The sequence below is a fragment of the Gekko japonicus genome, unplaced genomic scaffold (assembly GCF_001447785.1).
Source record: "Gekko japonicus isolate JY-2015 unplaced genomic scaffold, Gekko_japonicus_V1.1 scaffold1165, whole genome shotgun sequence".
NCBI classification, from domain to species: Eukaryota; Metazoa; Chordata; class Lepidosauria; order Squamata; family Gekkonidae; genus Gekko; species Gekko japonicus.
In genome coordinates, this window is record NW_015170311.1 from 311,083 (window position 1) to 331,046 (window position 19,964).

Consider the following 19,964-nt stretch of genomic DNA (forward strand, 5'->3'; position numbering starts at 1 on the left):
TTGCACATAATCATAGATACATTTATCATTTATTGGACACGGTGGCATATTTCTTCCTACTGCTTAATTTCCCTATTACAAACAAAGACAATCTCAGAAATAGCCAACCTTGTTCCTGTTTCTTTACTTTGAAATTAAAATTCACTAGTTGCTGTATTTGGAATTTATCTAAATTAAATCTCTCAGAGTGTTTCTTGTACTTATCCCTATATAATTATTACATCTTTTTCTGCATCCACCAGTCTATAATGCAGTTTGTAACTAGACAATTTAGTTAACATTCACCACATTTATTCCACTGAGTAGTAACTGGGTATTATGTTCCACATTCATATTACTAGCACCACCCAACAGGGGTATGTGATATGCATGCTGACCACATTCTATATGGCAGTTGCATAACTAATAGTAAAGCTGTCTGGTAGAAGAATCTCAGTTCTCTAGCAGCCAAAAAAAAAGTAGTTTTTATTCCTGAAAAAAGCAAAAAAAAATTAAAAATCAATTGTTGGGTAATACAGTCCATTTTAGTATTTGATAACTGTGGAAATTAAGTGCAGCAGGTACTTTAGTTCAGATGACAGAACATCCAGTAAAAAGTATTCATATAAAAAGGACTGTGAAGAATTCACTGCTAGCAGCAAGAGGAAGTCAAATAAAATAAATGTTGTTGTTGTTCAGTCGCACAGTCGAGTCCGACTCTTTAAAATCTATAAACTGTCTAAACAAATGTAAACAAATGTACTTTACTGCTAAACACTATTTTAATGACTTGTGCCCTTGTGCGAAATACTAAAGATTAAAAGAGAAAAGAAGTTGGGTAATAAAACACAGTTCTTACTTAATCGCTGTCCTATACACACACACCCCTCATAGTATGTGAACAAACTACAATGGAGTGGTAAGAATTGGTTACTACACACTTAATTTTGGACAAAGTACATTACTGTTATTTTTCACATATTGTTTTATATACACATCACATTGTAGTAACTAAAACATGTAACACAGCAATAGTTTCTCTTTAATTATCTATCACATTATTTTTAGAGATTGAATATATTCAACAGAGGATTCCCATTGCATTTAACTTACTGTGCAGCAATCTTAATGAATTTTTTCACTAGTTGCACACGTTTACATAGCTGGTTGCAGAGGAGTATTTCTGTGGCAACCCAGAGTTGAACTTCATTGCATCTTTGAAGCAAAAGGCTAAGATTCACAGTGTTTTCCTCACTGCCCTGTCTGCTGAAGGTGAAGTATATCAGCTCTTGCTGGAAGGAAGTTACACAGTAATTGGATTTGTAATAAAATGCATTATCAGTGTTTAACAAATCTGAAACATAACTGTTGATACTGAATGAGACAACTCATTTTAATGATTTATGAATGAACCTTAAACTGTTTAAACAGAATCAAGACTCGCTGGGTTTTTTTTAGATATTCAGCAACTATTCAGCTATGAAAAATGCAAAAAGAATTGTATCTGACTTGGCTTTCATTAATTGTAACTGTGTTTCAGTCTGAAAATTATTGAATTTACTTTAGAGAGCAAAATGAAATCTGGTGGTCATTTTTTCCTTCCTCAGAATCATAAATTAATGGGTCGGATCTAATGATTCCTTCTCTTAATGGAGAGAGGCCGTGACTCAGTCGTAGAGTATTGACTTTGTATGCAGAAAGTCCTAAGACCCCTGGCACCTTCAGTACGACAGCAGGTGATATGAAAGACCTCATACTGAAACCCTAGAGAGTCAGTGCCACTCAGACCTTGATATGTCAATGGCCTGATTCAATAAAAGGCAGCTTCATGTGTTCATATACGTTCCCTCCTTCAGATTCTCTAAATTTCTTCAGGTGATAACAATACTTTTCTTACATCTATTTATTTATTTATTTCCTTATACCCTACCTTTCACACCAATGGGGACCCAAAGCAGCTGATATTGTACTTTTCTCCTCCATTTTATCCTCAACAACCCTGTGAGATAGGTTCACCTGAGACTGTGTGCTTGGTGGAAACTTAGATTCTTGGCTGTAGACTACTAGTGGACTGGTTGCACGTAGTCTACTAGTGGACCCAATTGTGGGGGAAGGTGGCTGTATGAGTACCAAATGTTTGGTTAAAAATCAGCCAAGCAAAACAAGAGCATTGATTACTGTAAGCAAGTTACACCATCACTTCTTACCTCATGAACCAAGTTGAAAAGACTCCAGTCAAAAGATGTTAATTCCAAAGCGAGGTCCCAAGTGTTAATTCCCAGAATTCTCACTGATCTTTGCTGGGCTTCATCATTTTCAGCAAAATGGTTCTAAAACAATATATGGATAGCAGGAGTTCCTGAGCAAGCATACATTAATTGAATTCCTAAGCAGTGTTGTATCCTTCTAAATTCATTGACTTCAATGACTTAGAAGAGTGTAAGTCTTGTTGGACTGCACTGTTACTTCCCCTAAACTGTGCAGAAAAAATTAGGTCCCTAAGACTGAAACAACTTTCAGTACTAAGATCAATGCTCCCTTACTGTATTAGACACCCTCGTATTTCTAAGAATGAATTAGGGGACAGAAAGAAGCCAAGAACATACAGCTAAGGAAACATATCATGTTAAACCCAACATTCTCAAACAAGTTCAGCCTACGGTCTCAATTCAGGCAACAGGTCTTCAGCTACAGGAAAAGTTTGTTGCTAGTATCTATAAACAAGTACACTAGATTTATATCACCCCTGTGTTCAATATGCCTCTATCCAGAACAACATTTTATATAAAACTATCAGTTTCATGATTTAGGAAACACACTTGATGATCAACAAACTGTGAACCCAAATACCTAATGTGAATACCAAATACCAAACACAGCCTAATATCACCTTTGTTACCTGAGAAAGGCAGTCTATATTCTTGATTTTGAAAAAGATTTTAAGAACTCTGGAAAACTGAGGGTAATCTGGTGTATAAGCGAACTATTCAAATGTAAAGGAATCTTAAGCCCCAATCCAATGCACCAGAAATAAATCCCACTGATTTCAGTTGAATTTACTCCTTGGTAATTGTACACAGGATTGAAGTCTTATTGAGATACGTGATCATTTAAGGGTCATAAATGCTACTTCATTTGAATAGTGAGAGTGTAGCCATGGTATTTGACCCCTCAGAAGCTGGCACATCTAATAGCATCTGTGAAACCTGAATGTTGGAGGGATGTGGTCAGCATGGAACGTATCTTCATTGCTGGTTAGATTGTCCAATTTTAGAGACGTTTTGGAAAGATGTTATAGCACAAATTAGGACAATAACAGGAGTTGTATTGCAGTTTACAATAGAACATATTATTTTAAACCATTGGATAATGGAAATTGGATTGAATAGTATTAGTAAAACAGTAGCCATTTTACTTGCAGCAGCTAAAAATACAATTGCAGCCAAATGGAAAAATATCATTGGCCTTAGTAGACAGAATTGGTATTCCAAATTATGGAATATGTACACAATGGCAAAAATAACAGATAATATTAATTACACATACACCCTCTTCTAAGTCTGATTTTGTTTCTGTTTAGTTTCCTATCTTAGAACATTTATCTCAACAAGAGGAAATACCGAGTATAATTGATAAGTTACACCTTTGGTAATATGTTCTCTGTTTATCAAAGTTTGTGAGCATATGTTTTACATAATGTAATGTAATTTATTCTGCCTGCTATGTATTATATGTTGGGTTTTTTTGAAAGTTTAATAAAAAATACACTCGTGAGAGTGTAGCCATTTTTTCCACAGTATATTAGAAAACCCCAGCCTCCAAGATGTCTTAGAGGAACGAGGCACACATCCTTACCAGAGCATCTGTTAGATCCTTTCGGAAAACAAACATTCGAGCAGAAGATTCAAGAGCCTTGGTGATCGCCATGTCATTTGGTTGTAATTCATGCTTTTCTTTAATAGAAGTGAAGGGAGAGGAATCATAAATACTACATTTTGACTTTTAAACTTATTAAAAACAAATCCACTTTATTTTATTTATTTAATTAATTTATACCCCGCCTATCTCTCCACTGGGGACCCAAACTTACATCATTTTCCTTTCCTTTCCATCATTTATCCTCACAACAACAACCCTGTGAGGTAGGTTATGCTGACAGAGTGTGATGGACCCAAGGTCGCCCAGCAAGCTTCCATGGCATAAGTGGGGATTCAAGTTTGGGGCCTTCCAGATACTAGCTCTACATTCTTAGTCACTACACCACACTGGCTCTTTATCAATAATTAACTGTACAAAAGAGTTCTAATTGGCGGACCTACCCAGAATTTCTCTAGAGATTTAGCTATCAGCCCTATCTTGTTCACCTTGCACCACCCTCGGTCCCCTAGTGCTAGCTGTTGTGGTGCAAATGCAGGTTGACAATGCAACAGCTACTACAGCATCACTTGCGAAGCAAAAAAGTTGAGGAGTGAAGTCTAGATGTGTTCTGTTTGATTTTATAACCCTACTAATCACACACAACTTTTGCCAACTCAAACTGTTTTAGGTAGACAAAGCTGGCTTCAAAGTCCATCTACAAACGCTCTCATTGCAACACTCCAACAAACTGTAAAGGCTTGCTCCTAGAGCTGGGACAATACAGCCTAACTCATATTGCAATAGCACAGAGGGTGGGGCCCTGACCTAGCACCAAAGAAATGGCCAAATTATTCTCAGCAAGGTACACAGGATCCATGTGTGCAAAAAACATGCAAACTAAGGTTATAATATACCAGGTATACCTCCTGCACACATCTCATTAAAACAACTGACACAGATCTTGTTCTATTTCTGTTCATTTCTAAGAGCTTGTGCGGGAAAGGGGCCCAAGTGTATGCTGTATGGTTATGTAGTTGCTCACTATAAGAAGCAGAAATTCACACCCACATTTTGAAATTGGTAAACACAACAAAATGGAAACATTCTAGATTGACTATTCACTCTCTTCAGTTTCATGACATGGGGTGTCTACATATCCTAGGCATGTATTCCCTACTTCAGAGATGTAGTGTCAAATCCATTCTCTGTAGACTTTTGATGGATCCCATCACATTTATGTCTAACCCATTTTCCTTTGTGTTTTCCTTTGATAGTCTTATAAAGGTGTGAACAGTTTTCCAGACACCCAAGATTTTCAGTAAAATATACTGAGATTAGATAGGTTCAATTGATCAAGCACAGTGGCTTGCAAACTGTGTATTTTTTTAAGCCCCCGGAGGGGATTTTTTATTGATTTTTTAAACACTACCAAAACTAGAACAGAAAAAAGGGAAAGGGAAAGCTACATATAAGGGAGAAAGTAAAGAACCCACTACTAACTAAAAACCCAAGAGAGGAGATCTCCAACTAGCTTTTTATACTTCATTCAGACTTTTCATCTTTGTACTTCTTATGAACTGTGTCAATCTTTTAACCCTTTTAACCATCCCCAGTTACACTTAATTGCCCAATAACAGTGTATTTTTATTTTAAATGGGAAGTGATCATTCTGATTTCTTCAGAACAAGAGATGAAAAAAAACTATAGATGAGAGTTCCTGAACCCTCCACACACGGAAAACTTAGGAAGGAACTGATCTGTATCAGCAGGGGGATGAGCGAGAAAGGGATCATGATGGATGCACAAAATTTTTTTGTCTGGATTTGGATTTGGGTGTTTTAGACCCAAAAATATTTGATATTCCTGAACATTTCCAAATACCAGTGTTGCCATTGTACTGGTATTTGGGTCAATAGGGTAAAATGGAGAATTTCACTCATTGAGCCATGTTGAGTCTGACTCCGTGAGTGAAGTGATTTAAAGTTTAAACACCTTCTCTGCCCTCCCGGAGTTGTGCTACAGCTGCGGTGTGACTCCATGACTCAAGGGAACAGGTTTAAAGTTTAAATGCTTTCTCTCCCCTTCCAGAGTTGGGGCACAGCTGCAGCATGACTCCATGACTGAAGGGAAGGGGTTTAAACACCTTCCCTCCTCTCCTGGAGTTGGGCCGCAGCTGCGATGCAACTCCAGGAGGGAAGGGAAGGCATTCACTTGTGAAGTTGCACTGCAACTGCAACCCAACTTCAGGAGAAGGCATTTAAATTATAACCCCATCCCCTTCACCCAAGGAGTCACGCCACAGCTGCGGCAAAACTCTGGGATGGGAGGGAAGGCATTTAAAGCTTAAATGCTTTCTGAACTTGCCAAGTCCCATGGAAACAGCAGCAGGACTCAGCAAGTAGCTGTGCCCGAATAAAAGCCAAATAATATCAGCTTTTATTTGGGTGGGGCTACTTCAGTAGCCAGCTGAATAAATACCTGAAAAATACTGATAAGGTTTTTTGGGATATTTATTCAGTTCGGTATATACCGAGCGTACACCCCTAATCATGATGCTGTCTCCCTTTGTGATGCATTTGGGGATAGGGGAAAAGGCTATATAAGGGACATTAGGTGCCCCACCCCTTCTCTTTTTGACCACCAACAAGGGAGATAGAGGACAGCAGGAGTAACAGAGCAGGGGCATACATGGACAAACAAGGATATAGGTGGGACATTTACTGGGAGCTGATGTATTTTCACATTTATCTCCTTCCTCTTCCAGAGGACCCTTCTTCTGTACCTATTCTGCTGCCAACTCCTTTGTTCTCTGCATCCAGCAAACCCTCTGATAAGCAGCAGTAGTTTAGCTTTTCCAGCACAGGACCCCCTTTTCTTTTGTTGAACAAGCTCTTCATATGGTTTCTTAAGGGATGGGAAATAATGTGGGATGCCCTTTATATTCCACTCCAAAGGAAGGCTGGGATGTTACTTTGAATTCAGCCAATAGTTTCAATGTACAGGGAGGGGCTATAGTTGTGCTGCAGGCTACAGCATCCACTCATAGATAGCATTGTTTTTAAATAAGTCATTTTCCAATTTCTTCCTTTTTCCTTACCAAATGCAAAGGGAGATCCATCTCACTGAGTCCCTTTTCTTTCAAAGGCATCTCAATGCCCTTTCAGGCATCTTTAAATTATGAACAGGGCAATCTATCTGTAGTAGCAAACCTTGTAAGATGTTTCTGTATAAGACAAGTCCTTTGCATTCCAGACCGGATGTGGAAATGTATTCTCCAACAGTACCAAAGAATTAGCAGTTGTCATGGAAACTCTGCTCTGCTAAGCAGCTCTTATTGTGCTGTGGTCATCCAGCTTCAGGCCCATAGGAAAACTGCCCTATCCTTACATTAGAAAATGCCAACCCTCTCTTTAGAGATAAGATACAGAACCTCCCCCCCTCCCGGGAACACTGATAGTTGAAAATAATTTACCCCCAGAGAATGAAACAGCCACCAAAGCCAGATCTTCCTGTGAATGCTGGAGTTTTTCTGCCACAATTTTCACAATCTCCTGAGCCGAAGTAGATACTTTAGTTTTTACACTGACATAAGAATGCTCTGTTATATACACACGGCAAAAAACTGCAAAGAAAGAGATAATAATTAAATTAATAGGCAGTGGTAAATTTTTACTAAAATAAAACAATCCTGACAGATTTAAGATGGGAGTGGTTTGCTTGACATCTGGTTTGACACTTATTCCTTGACAACAGAAGCCAAACCTACTAACCTACCAGCATACTTTCCTCTTTCTAGAAAAAGGCATGATTGAAATGAAAACATAGATCGTGCTTCAACAGTACAGAATAAAACAGTTGTGGGGGTATACTAACTGTCACTCTTCAGGGCTAACTGTGTAGCATCTAACCTCTGTATAATATGTGTCAGCATAGTGTAGTGGTTACAGAGTTGGACAAAGGCTAGGAAGGCTATGGTTCAAATCACCTTTCACAATGGAGCTGACTGGGTAATCTTGGGCCTATCACCCATCCAGCCTCACACTGTTGTTGAGAGGATAACATGGAGAAAAAACAAAACATGTATTCTGCTGTGAGCAAAAAGACGGAATGTTGAGATATAAAAGTGAGTACTGCTTTGGCTGAAATTTTCAGCAGCTCTCATATTATCTCCAGGTGCTTGAAGGGGACGCTATAACTGTGAAGCAGCCATGGTGATGCAGTCTACAACATTCAGTTTAAAAAATCCTTTATAACCAATGGTTGAATCCTACCAGAGCAGAAGAGCATGTTGCATCACCAGAAAACCCCTTGAGCTGGAGGAATATCCAATGACACCAGAATAGTCTGACAAGAACTAAGTCACTGGTTCCCAACATAGTGCCATGAGTGCCACCATGTCCGATACAATGGTTCCCCTCTTCCCAAATTCCCTTTTTTCTTTTTCTTTGGCTGGAAAGTCCCTTTTCTTGTTTTTTGTTTTTCTGTCTGTCCCACCCAGTTGTTTAAAATTATATAATGTCGACCTAGCCTAAGGAACCGAAGGACTGACTAAAATCCTTCTTTTGTCTTTGTCTTGATGATGGCACATGGGAGGCTGATGGTAATTTGAAAATAACAAACACCTTTATTTCACTTTTGAGGGGAAATGGTCAGGTAGGTATCAGGCTTACAACTTGGAAGGTAAACAGGCAACAGGACTGAAGTAACTTTGCATAAACAATAGATAGTTTGTCACAACCAAGTAGCTGTTTGGTTATACAGACAGGTGTTTAAAACTGGAGAGAGATCTTGTGGCAGTCACTGCTAAAATAAACAAGCTTCTTCGTCTCAAAAATACTTAAGTTTGTGAAGGGAGGAACATTCACATAAGTTCCAATTTTCCTTCTTAACCACTTGATAGGGATTCATCCCCCTCCTTTACTAGGAGCTATTTCCCCTAGGGAAGGCCTACTCGTCCCACTTCCCTGATTCAGGATCCTCCTTGATCCTGTCACTCTGCTTAATGCTCCTTCACTGTTAGCACTCCACTCTCAACTGTCATTCTTAACTATAGAATTTCATTTCAGTCCCCAGTCACTCAGGGTTCTCAGATTGGGGTAAAGGATTAACCATTTACTATCTGTTACATCTGACAACACTTTTTCTGGTGCCCACCAAGTGTTTTTAGAAAGTTGGTGGGGCCACATGCAGCTTTTGCCCAGCTTCGGCTTGACTCTGACGATTTTTAAAAATGTCACTTCAGCAGCAGCTGCCACCACAGCACAAAAATCTTCACTGTGGGACTGAGGTCAGCTGCAGCAGCCATTGTATGGCAGGCTCTGCCTTGTGTGGCAGTCATTTTGTGGCAGCCAAACTTACCACACTGTGTTAGAATTCTAAAGGTGCATGCAGGCTTTAAAAAGTCTGGTACTCCATCATCTAAGTCATAGATGAAACTTGTGTTTACCTTCATTCATGTTAGATCAAGATGGGTAGCCGTGTTAGTCTGTCCATAACAGTAGAAAAGAGCAAAAGTTCAGTAGCACCTTAAAGACTAACAAAATTTGTGGCAGGGTATGAGAAGTGAGCAGTGACTCATGAAAGGTCATACCCTACCACCGATTTAATCATGATGTTAGACATTATGATACTCTGTGCTGAAGCTCTTGTCTAAATACAATAAACCAGATTCAAATTATCTGGTTGGAACAATTTGCTGTCTTTTATCCTAACGTACTTCACAGGGTTATTTCAAGGATAAAAAAAAATCCCATATACATTGCCTTGAGCTACTTTGAAGAAGGACAGTATATAAATGTGATAAATCAAATATTATCAGCTTTTTGTTTTGGACAAGTTGTATCAGCAATGGTGATATTTAATATCTCTGCAGATCTCAGACACTATACAGAATGGAATTTCTGTTTGGACTTCCAATATAATACTCCTGTTGAATGGCTGCAACTGCAAGCAAAAGTCTGTTGCATGTTGTATGGGGGAATTTGGAAATGCAAATCTGAATCAACTGCAATATGGGCATCGCATAATAAAATCTGTAGCTAATATAGACCTTGACATTGCACATTTGACTCCAACAGTGAATACAAATATGACATTACTACTGGCTTCACTATGCTTGTAGTGTTTCATACAGTAGAGACTTTGAGTCGGATGCCACACTCTAGTAGGATTGCCAAGTCCCCCCGGGGGGTGGGGAAACCCCCGCCCCAGTGACCCATTCCCCACCGCCGCCAGATCGGGCCCTGGGGGGAACTCCACCCCGATGTGCACGTTACCAGGAAGTGACGCGACCACGCCGGGTACGCTGGGGGGCGGGGCCACGGTCATCCGAGGGAAAACTCTATGGTTTTCCCTCAGATGGTCGTGCCCCTGCCCCCAGCGTGCCTGGAGTGGTCGCGTCACTTCCTGGTGATGTGGATGCGGCGCACGCGCTCCAGGATCGACCCGAGAGTCCCCCGCTTCAGGACGAGGTACGACTTGGCAACCCTATCCTCTAGGGACAGAAAAAAGTAAACACACACAGGTTGGGGGATCCAAATTTGAGAACCCCACAATCACCAACACTGAATATAACCAAAAATTGGAGGGATAGACAAGGTCACTCTAGGCCTCTTGCTCTCTAGTTTATTTATTTATTTATTTGTTTGTTTCAATTTATACCCCGCCCTCCCCGCAAGCGGGGAGTGTGTGTATGTTAGGGAACATCAAAAAACCAAGTACATTTAAGACTGGGGACAATTGTCCCCTGAATATGATACACTGCATCTGCAAAAGTATAATGGATAAACAAAGTAGTAGAGTTAATCTGCCAAAATTTACAGCATTTTATTGACGGTGTTTTATAAGCACAGCTGTGGAAGAAACTGCCAAAAAACCCTCCTAAATCCAACAATCCTAATTAATAGCAATAGGAAGTAGACAAAGCAGTTGTATATTTTCCTTGTATGCAGTTCAGTATATCTTCTTGATAAAACTGTGTGACCCAAGTTACTCATATTCTGCATCTGTATTATTCTTGAGATATTTTTGCTTATGTTTACTGATTTCTAAGTTTTGTTACGGTTTTATACTGCTGGCACTCAACTAAATTTAAAACCAATTATTATTGTTGTAGGCCACCGTAAGAGCTTTAAGGCTAAATGGCATACAGTAAATAAAAATAAACTTTGATTTTACTATTCAGATCTCTTAACATTAGCAACCTTAAACTGCTTTATTGAGGAGTAAAACATTAAGAAATTGTGATTTATTTCAAAACTTTAGAGCCCAGCAATTTTCAATAGAATTATATAGACATGTACAACTAATTTTGCATGCTTACTTATACAGTAGGTTGTACTGTAAAAGTCACAAGTGGAATAATTTTTGTCAGAATTAGTTCCAGGTTAAGACCACTGTTTATTTACATCTTATTTACATTTAAAAGTTGTGTCTACTATACTAGGAATACAAATAAGATGAAATAAATCTAGATAGAGTCACTTTTGCCAGACACTGTAGTTGATCTCAAATACAGTGGTCTTTTAATATTATATCCTTTATCTCTATACTACTAAGAATAGCACACAATTCATAAGAATTCCTTACCATGATGTGGCAATCTGCTTTTGAAACAGAGGTGGATTTCACAAGCGGTTTATGATTTCACATAGGTGCAAGTTGACTAGCATCAGAAAGTCAACTAAGGTAAAAAATCTAGCAGAAGAAGCCCTTTGCATGAAATTAAGCACATCTTTGGATCCCAGCCATCATTTATTCCTACTTTGGTGTTTTACACCCTACAAACAAGCCATGACAATGGTAAACACGTCAGTAAGAATAGCTTCGCTCCCACTCTACTGTCTGTAGGAAGATTATATATTTCAAACTCATGATTTTATACAAGGTGAGTATGATCCAGAAAATTCTGACTTAATTCTCCCACATGTTCATGGAAATGAAAGATTTGTTTAATCCTGAAATGAAAAAATCATCTCCCATCTGGCAAATCATGAGGGTGTTTTTCTACAGAAAAGTTCTCTGAGCAAACAAAAGCTATTTTATGAGGCAGGCTAGATTTAAACAAGTGATAATGTGAAAAGTAGAAATTTAACTGACAAAGTCACAAAGATATTTGACTTTCCCATGCACTGTTCAGTCAGATCTGCCCATAATGCTCTATTGACCATGCCCTTCAATCCTCTAGCTCTACTATCATCAGCTATCTGAAAGTCTCCAGATCCCTTAAATGATGTCATCTATTCTTTTTTGCTGCCCTTTTTGCTTCAAACTGCCTCCCCAGACATCTGCATATTCCTTCAAATCCCTTCTCAAAACCCACCTTTTCCATGATAGCCCCTTTACTAAATCCACTGGTCCTTCTCTGTTACAGAAAATAAGGCCTGATTTAAATCCAATACTTGTGGGTATTAATTTACCTGTGGTATTTTGCATGTAACCAGCATCTCATTAACACTGGGCCCTAAAGTCAGAATGCACTCAACATTAGCATGCCAGACAAGTGTTGCATTGGTGTGATAATACTGTATGCATAGCTGTTTTGCATGCATAATACATCAGTTTAAAATTAAGCTTGTGCAACATTGCATGGTAAAGTTCTTTTGGCCTGACAGCTTCCCATTTAAATCATGTCCCTCAAGAAATTAATATAACAGAGTAATGCAGATCCTTCCTCTATTTATCCCCCTCCCTCTGTTGTCTCTTGTCTACACTTTCAAATTCTAAGTTCTGTAGTCCTGGACTTTCAACTTGTACTCTGAAAAGCTCCATGCAGGTGATAAAAGCTGCCCTCTTTGTGGGAAACACTTGAAACATGCTGCACATCTGAAGCAAACTGGCAAGCAGTGTTCCCTCTAAGTTGAGTTAGTGTGAGGTAGCTCACAGTTTTTAGACCTTCATCCTCTCTATCTATTTCTCAACTGCTACGGGAGATAGTATATTTTGAGATCAATTGCAATTGATAGTATATTTTGAGATCAATTGCAACCTTTCCCCATGCAGAATGTGGAAATGGGACTGGCTGTAATGGTGCTGGGTGTGTTACCACTGTCTTATCATGTAGCTGACAAATGACACAAGCCTTAATGGTTGCTTCCACTTGAGAATCCATCCCAGACCACCAATACAAATCCTGCAATCACTGTTTTAGTCTGTACAATTCCTTGATGTGTGTTATGGACAAAGTGTATAAATGTATGCTGCAACTCTTCTGGAACAAGTAGTCAATGTGTACCTCATAAAATACAATCATTTTGTAATGAAAGTTCATCACACACTCTAAAGTAAGGCAACAACTCTGAATCAACTCCCCTTATGTTATTAGACAATTTATCCACCAAAAATCCCCTTAATTGCTTCTGGATTGGACATGCTAAACATGCAGCTTGGAATTTCTCCTGTGCAACTTCAAGTGGGATACCTGAGAGAAGTGCAACAACTTCTACATCCTCTTCTGACAAACATTTATCCATCAAAAATCCCCTTAATTGCTTCAGGATTGGACATGCTAAACATACAGCTTGGAATTTCTCCTGTGCAACTGCAAGTGGGATACCTGAGAGAAGTGCAACAACTTCTACATCCTCTTCTGACAAAATATCTGAAGATGGCAAAGGCAGCAAGACAAACAATCAGCTGTTACATTTTCTGTTCCAGGCTTATATTCCATCTCATAAGTAAAAGAGAGACTACGGAGAGGAATGACAGCCCCTAGATGTAGCAGGAGTGGTCTGGGACTGTCATTCCAGTCCCAGAACACTCCTCCTACCCCAAGGGGCTCTCATTCCACTCTGTGGTCTCACATCCCAGTCCCAGAATACTCCTGTTACCCTCAGGCATTGTCATTTCACTCTGGGGCTTGTCATTCCAGATTCAGAACACTTCTGCTACTTCCAGGGACTGTCAATCCACTTTGGAGCCTGTCATTCCATTCGCAGAATACTCCTGCTACTTCCAGGGGCTGTCATTCCATTTTGTGGTCTCTCATTCCAGTCCCAGAATGCTCCTGCTCCCCCCAAGGACTGTCACTCTAATCTGAGGCCTATCATTCCAGTCCCTGAACACTCCTGCTATCCCCAAGGACTGTCATTTCACTCTGGGGCCTGTCATTCCAGTCCCAGAACACTTTTGCTACTTCCACTGGCTGTCATTCCACTCCGTGGTCTCTCATTCCAGTCCCTGAACACTCCTGCTACACCCAGGGGCTGTCAGTCCACTCTGGGGCCTGTCATTCCAGTCCCAGAACACTCCTACTACATCCAGGGGCTGTCATTCCACTCTGGGGCCTGTCACTGCAGTCCCAGAACACTCCTGCTACCCCATGGGGCTGTCATTCCACTCCGGGGCCTGTCATTCCAGTCCCAGAACACTCCTACTACACCCAGGGGCTGTCATTCCACTCTGGGGCCTGTCACTGCAGTCCCAGAACACTCCTGCTACCCCATGGGGCTGTCATTCCACTCCGGGGCCTGTCATTCCAGTCCCAGAACACTCCTACTACACCCAGGGGCTGTCATTCCACTCTGGGGCCTGTCACTGCAGTCCCAGAACACTCCTGCTACCCCATGGGGCTGTCATTCCACTCCGGGGCCTGTCATTCCAGTCCCAGAACACTCCTACTACACCCAGGGGCTGTCATTCCACTCTGGGGCCTGTCACTGCAGTCCCAGAACACTCCTGCTACCCCATGGGGCTGTCATTCCACTCCGGGGACCTACCTTTTAGTACATCCCTCTGATTTTTTCTGCCTTTCTTTCTTTTCCCAACTATTTGCCTTCTTTCCAGCTCTCCACTTCCTTCCTTCCTTCGCTTCCTTCCTCCCCATCTCTTTGCCTCTCTCTCTCTCTCTCTCTCTCTCTTTCTCTGAGTTGGCAAATACCTGGAGATTTTTGGGGTGGAGCCTGAGCGGTGGGTGTTGCCTTCTGACACACTTCCGGTGATGTCAGGGGGTGTGGCATATGCAAATAAGTTATGCTAATGAGCCCCCGCACCTCTTTTTCTACGAAATGACCCTTGATCTTATGGATAAACCCTTTTGCACAACCATCTTTCTGTATAGAATTATCCCCAGTCACTGCTGAAACTACCCTCTGTGATGATTCAACATCTACTTGGGAAGCCACAATACAGCAATCTACCACCATCAATTTTAACGCAGCACACAAATCCCTGCCAAGGATAGGAGTACCATTAGGTACAATATAAAATTCTATTGGTGCACAACTCACTTCAGCATATAGGTGTTTGGTTCATTAAATAGCATACCAACTGCAATTTTGGTTCCACCAATGACACATTCTTAAAATATTGCAAATAAAGTGTCTAAGATAATATAGAGATTGCTGAACCAGAATCTATAATCAATTCAATATCCTGACACTTCCCAAAAGGGACAGCAAAGATCTTAAAAGTACACATAATTCTTTTGCCACAGCCACTCCCATCCACACTCAAAACATTTACATCAGGCATTTGAATTGCACATTAACTCTGGGCACAAAAAAATCCTTCAGCGCAATAAGAGCAGTCTCATATTTACCATTAGCAAGAGGAAATGTGTAAAAATACACTGTCCTTCCATTCCGGAGGCGTGAATAAGCAGCACAAGTTTTCTCTCTTTAGATACATCTGTGCTACTAATTGCAAGCAGATAATTGCAAAAATACAAATCCATGAAGTAAAAGCAATTGGAGGCTCAGCTGGACTTTGCAAAAAAAGGGGCCAGTGGATTCAAAGGCAAAAGCCATCTCACCCTCACTGCCAATTTGTTATGTCTGTTCAATAATGCCTCCAAGATAAATTCCAAAATCTGTTTATTAAGGTCTCAGCCAAACAGCAGTTAAAACAAATTTGTACTGCTACATTCACTCCCACTTCCTACATCCAACTTATATATACCTCTTCCATAAAAGTTCTCTTAAAGAAACATACACCTACACCACACATAAATAGTTTTTCCTCCTTCCTCCATATTAGCCTCATGACAACCATGAGAAGTAGGTAGACTTGAGAATGCCCAACTGACCTAATGTCACCCTGAGAGCTTAATACCTGTGTGAGAATCTGGACCAAAGAATCCTTGATCAAACTCCAATATTCCTATACTGTACTACACTGCCTCTCGATATAGTGCTATCTACCAATAGTGTGAAAAATTAAACCCATTGAAAAGAGAAAGGTTCTTTAATGCTGATATGTATGGAGTAGGGATGGGCATGAACCGCAAAACAAAATGAACTTTAACTTGAATTGGGCTGGTTCGTGGGTTTTTTGGACCCAGTTCATTTGGTCACGCCATTCCCGAACCATCAATGAACCATTTTTTCTATGGAGGTTCAGGTGGTTCATTAGAGCGAAAAAGCGGTTCATTGACCAGACAGCCTGGCACCAATTAAATCAATTCCCAGGCAACACTGGGGGTAGACTTGTGGAGAGCCCTAGAAACACCCACAGTAGTTGTCCATAGCTTGATTGGCAGCTCTGGCAGCCAACCACAGAGCTCCCATTCTGCTCTGTGGGAGCAGATTGCACCACACCTTGACTCAGCTGTTTTCACTTTGCAGCAGGAAAAGAGAGGAGTTAGTCATCAAGTGAGAGAGAAAAAGAATTGTTTGCTGGTGGCTGATTCAAGGGGAGACTGTGAGGGACTCTTTTCCCCCTATACACAGCGGTACAATTTTTAAAACACCTCTCCTGGCTGAGACCTGAGCCACACACTTACTAGCCTCTCTATGGCAGTGCCGGGGGGGGGGAGCTCTTTTTTCCCTTAAAAATCTAATCTTTGTCAAACTTGGAGGGCAGATGGAGGACAGCCTACTAAAGACTCCCCGTGAGTTTGGCGTTGCGAGGGGGCTGTTCTACCACGAACCATATGAACCGGTTGTGCAAATGGAAAAGTTTGAGTAAGATTTCCCTGATTCGTGCCCAATCATAGTATAGTTGTACAAATGGAAACGTTTGAGTAAGATTGTGTTTCGTGGAATCCAGTGAACCACGAACCACTATTTCCCTGATTCGTGCCCAATCATAGTATGGAGGAATAGGGAAACATTCTCCCTTCTTTAATTTTCTCTTTCAATCACACTTACCTTCTTCAGTTTCATTCACAGTTCCTCTGTTCTGGAGCCAGTTCTCCTTGAGACTGAATTGATGGAAAATGGCTTTATGCTTTGAGCAGTGAAAAAGAGAAACATTAACTAATGAATGCAAAGCAGTAACTATGAAGTTCAAAATAAATCTGGCCTGAAATTGAGAGGTCACCGAAGAAAGAAAGAAAAAGGAAATCCACCCATCCTGTGGTAGTTAAACAAACTGGGAGTTGTCATATCAAACAACAGTAGAATTGCAGATTCAAAGGACACTGAGAAATGAAGTTCAAAATAAATCTGGCCTGAAATAGAGAGGTCACCGAAGAAAGAAAGAAGAAGGAAATCCACCCATCCTGTGGTAGCTAAACAAACTGGGAGCTGTCATATTAAACAACAGCAGAATTGCAGATTCAAAGGACACTGAGAACAGTCGCAAATTGGATCCATGAGAAATTTCAGTACAATCTTATTTTCTGCTCCCTGTGCTTCTTGCAGCAGTATTTCAAAGCTTATTATAGTCTTAAATGGCAATCTAGTGAATCCGTTGATGACAGCAACACTGTCCCATCTGATTTTTAGAGTAACATTTCTCACTGTTTCTCTCCATTAGTTAAACAGAAGTGCTCTCTCCCTGCTACTGAATGGAAGTGCGTTTCCATCACTTCTCAGCACTCTCCTTGTTCTGATAAACTACCTGACATTTGCAATCAGTATCTTTGCTCAGATTTGTTTGCCCAAGTCAGCTCAGATTCAAAGCCGTCTGTTTCTAGACAGGCAAGGACATGCTGATTGGCTCATTTTAGATTCTGGCATCTCAGAGCTTACTGGTTAAATGCTAATAATGCCACTTTCACTTTAGCTTAGTTCACACAGCCAGAAACAGAGCAACAGTGGCAGAAGCAAATGCTTTTAGTAATGCTATAGATCTAGTCCACTGCATGCTTTGGATCACTTGCCTTTATTGATTAGAAGAAACCAAGAAAGTGAAAAATGAGAGTACACAGCAATAACTAAGATAAAATTCAAATATTATACATGTCTGCATTACCTTTCTGTGAGGTGAATATTCATCTACAGTGCTGAAACAAAAAGACAATACATTACTATGTCAAAAATACAAGCAACTGATTATTGCCAGTCTTTGACAAAACAGATACAGAAAGAAGACAATACATTACTATGTCAAAAATACAATAAGCAACTGATTATTTCCAGTCTTTGACAAAACAGATACAGAAAGGAGAGGGTGTTGATGGCTTTATCTAAACAATAATTGCCATCTGATCCTATATATGTTCATTTAGAAACACATCCCAATGAAATTAACAGGACTTACTCTGAAGTGTGCATATGACTGCAACCTTTTATATCAGAATTGAGGCCTAATATGACATCACAAATGCCTCAACTGTAAGTAACTAGGGCAACAGACATTGCCAACTATCTTCTAGCACGAAGGGTGGCCCATATGACAGGAACAAACTTTAGTTTTTAAAAGATCTTCAGTTTTCTCATATGACAGGAAAAAATATAAACTTTAAAACACTGCCAACCTAAACACACACACACACAAAAATGATATGGCTTCCTACTAGTGTTACCAATCTCCCAGACTACAGAGATTAGCCTGGAGAAAATGGCTATTTCAAAGGGGGGACTCTGTAGCATTGTACTCCCCTGAGGTCCTGCTCCCCAAATCCTGTCCTCTCCAGGTACTACCCCCAAATCTCCAGGAATTTCTCAGCACATAGCTGACAACTGTTATTTATACATACTGAAGAACAAGCAGTTCTTTTCAGTAAGCAGCACAATTCTACTAAATAGCAACACAGGAATTTAAAATTTACCAAGAATCAATTATACACTTTTGTGTCCTAGCAGCGCAACAAACAAACATCTTTTAAAAGGTAGGAATTAAGCATATTCATTTTATTTTCTGGTATGAAAATGCAGTGTGTTGGCAGGCTTAATCCTTTATGATTGATGAAGACATTGGTGTAACTAAGTAAGGGAATGAAAGAAAAAAATACATTGAGTAAAGGAGGACGGTTGCAGAATAAGAAAATTTAAGGACAGTTAGCAGAATGCTCAATTAAGCTGTTCGGTTTGAAAGATATAAGAAATGGGGCAAACACAGTAGACAGCAAACCTGATAAGAATTAGTAGTCCTATTGTTTAAATTCTCACAAACTACCTTCCCTCAAATATAAATTACTTGTTAATACAACAGCTGGCTAAAAAAATCTTCTGTTATGTGGTGGAAGGCTAAATTACTGTTTGATGGTATCATAATTTCACTCTGTTCACATTCTGTATATTAAACACTAGGAGTAAGGCCCACTGTGGGAAGAAACACAACAAGCTCTATAAGGAAGCTCCACATGAGTGTCCCAGCTGTGGCTGGTAGGGCGGCAGAGGGAAGGGGAATATAGAGGGAGGCAAGCCATGTTTCTTTCCTTCTGCTTAGCTATAAGGCAGGTCTGTCTCAAGTTATTTTGCTGCCCCAAGTGGGTAGTATGGGAGGACAGCCTCATGGTAACAGGTATGGTTCCCTCCAACCCTGACTTATGTTGATTTGGGGTTACGCAGTGGCAGCTAAGGTAGAAAAGCACCTCCTCCTATGCCATGTTTTCTGAGTTCCAAGGGTCTGGAAAGCGGTTCCATAGCCAATTACATGGTTGCCAACTCTGGGTTGGGAAATATGTGTAGATTTGAGGGGTAGAGCCTGGGGAGGGCAGGGTTTGGGGTGAGGAGGGACCTCAGCAGGGTATAATGCCATAGAGTCCACTGGCCAAAGCAGCCATTGTCTCCAGGAGAACTGATCTTGGTCATTTGGACATTAGTTTTAATAGCTGGAGATCTCCAGGTGCTGCCTGGAGGTTGGCTTATGTTAATTTGGGGCTATGCAGTGGCAGCTAAGGTAGAAAAGCACCTCCTCCTGTGCCATGTTTTCTGGGTTCCAAGGGTCTGGAAAGTGGTTCCATAGCCAATTACACGGCTGCCAACTCTGGGTTGGGAAATACCTGTAGGTTTGAGGGGTAG

General features: G+C 40.4%; 1 protein-coding gene across 1 annotated transcript in view; it reads right to left on the reverse strand.

The window, feature by feature from the left end:
* Window positions 1-19,964, reverse strand: part of RAPGEF5 (Rap guanine nucleotide exchange factor 5) — a 176,978-nt gene that overhangs the window by 16,678 nt on the left and 140,336 nt on the right. The window contains exons 15-20 of the mRNA XM_015417994.1: window positions 17,971-18,001; window positions 16,923-17,001; window positions 7,310-7,459; window positions 3,835-3,932; window positions 2,187-2,309; window positions 1,093-1,271 (exon numbers count right to left, since the gene is read on the reverse strand). Coding sequence (XP_015273480.1) covers window positions 1,093-1,271; window positions 2,187-2,309; window positions 3,835-3,932; window positions 7,310-7,459; window positions 16,923-17,001; window positions 17,971-18,001 — 660 coding nt within the window. The remainder of the gene's footprint in view (window positions 1-1,092; window positions 1,272-2,186; window positions 2,310-3,834; window positions 3,933-7,309; window positions 7,460-16,922; window positions 17,002-17,970; window positions 18,002-19,964) is intronic.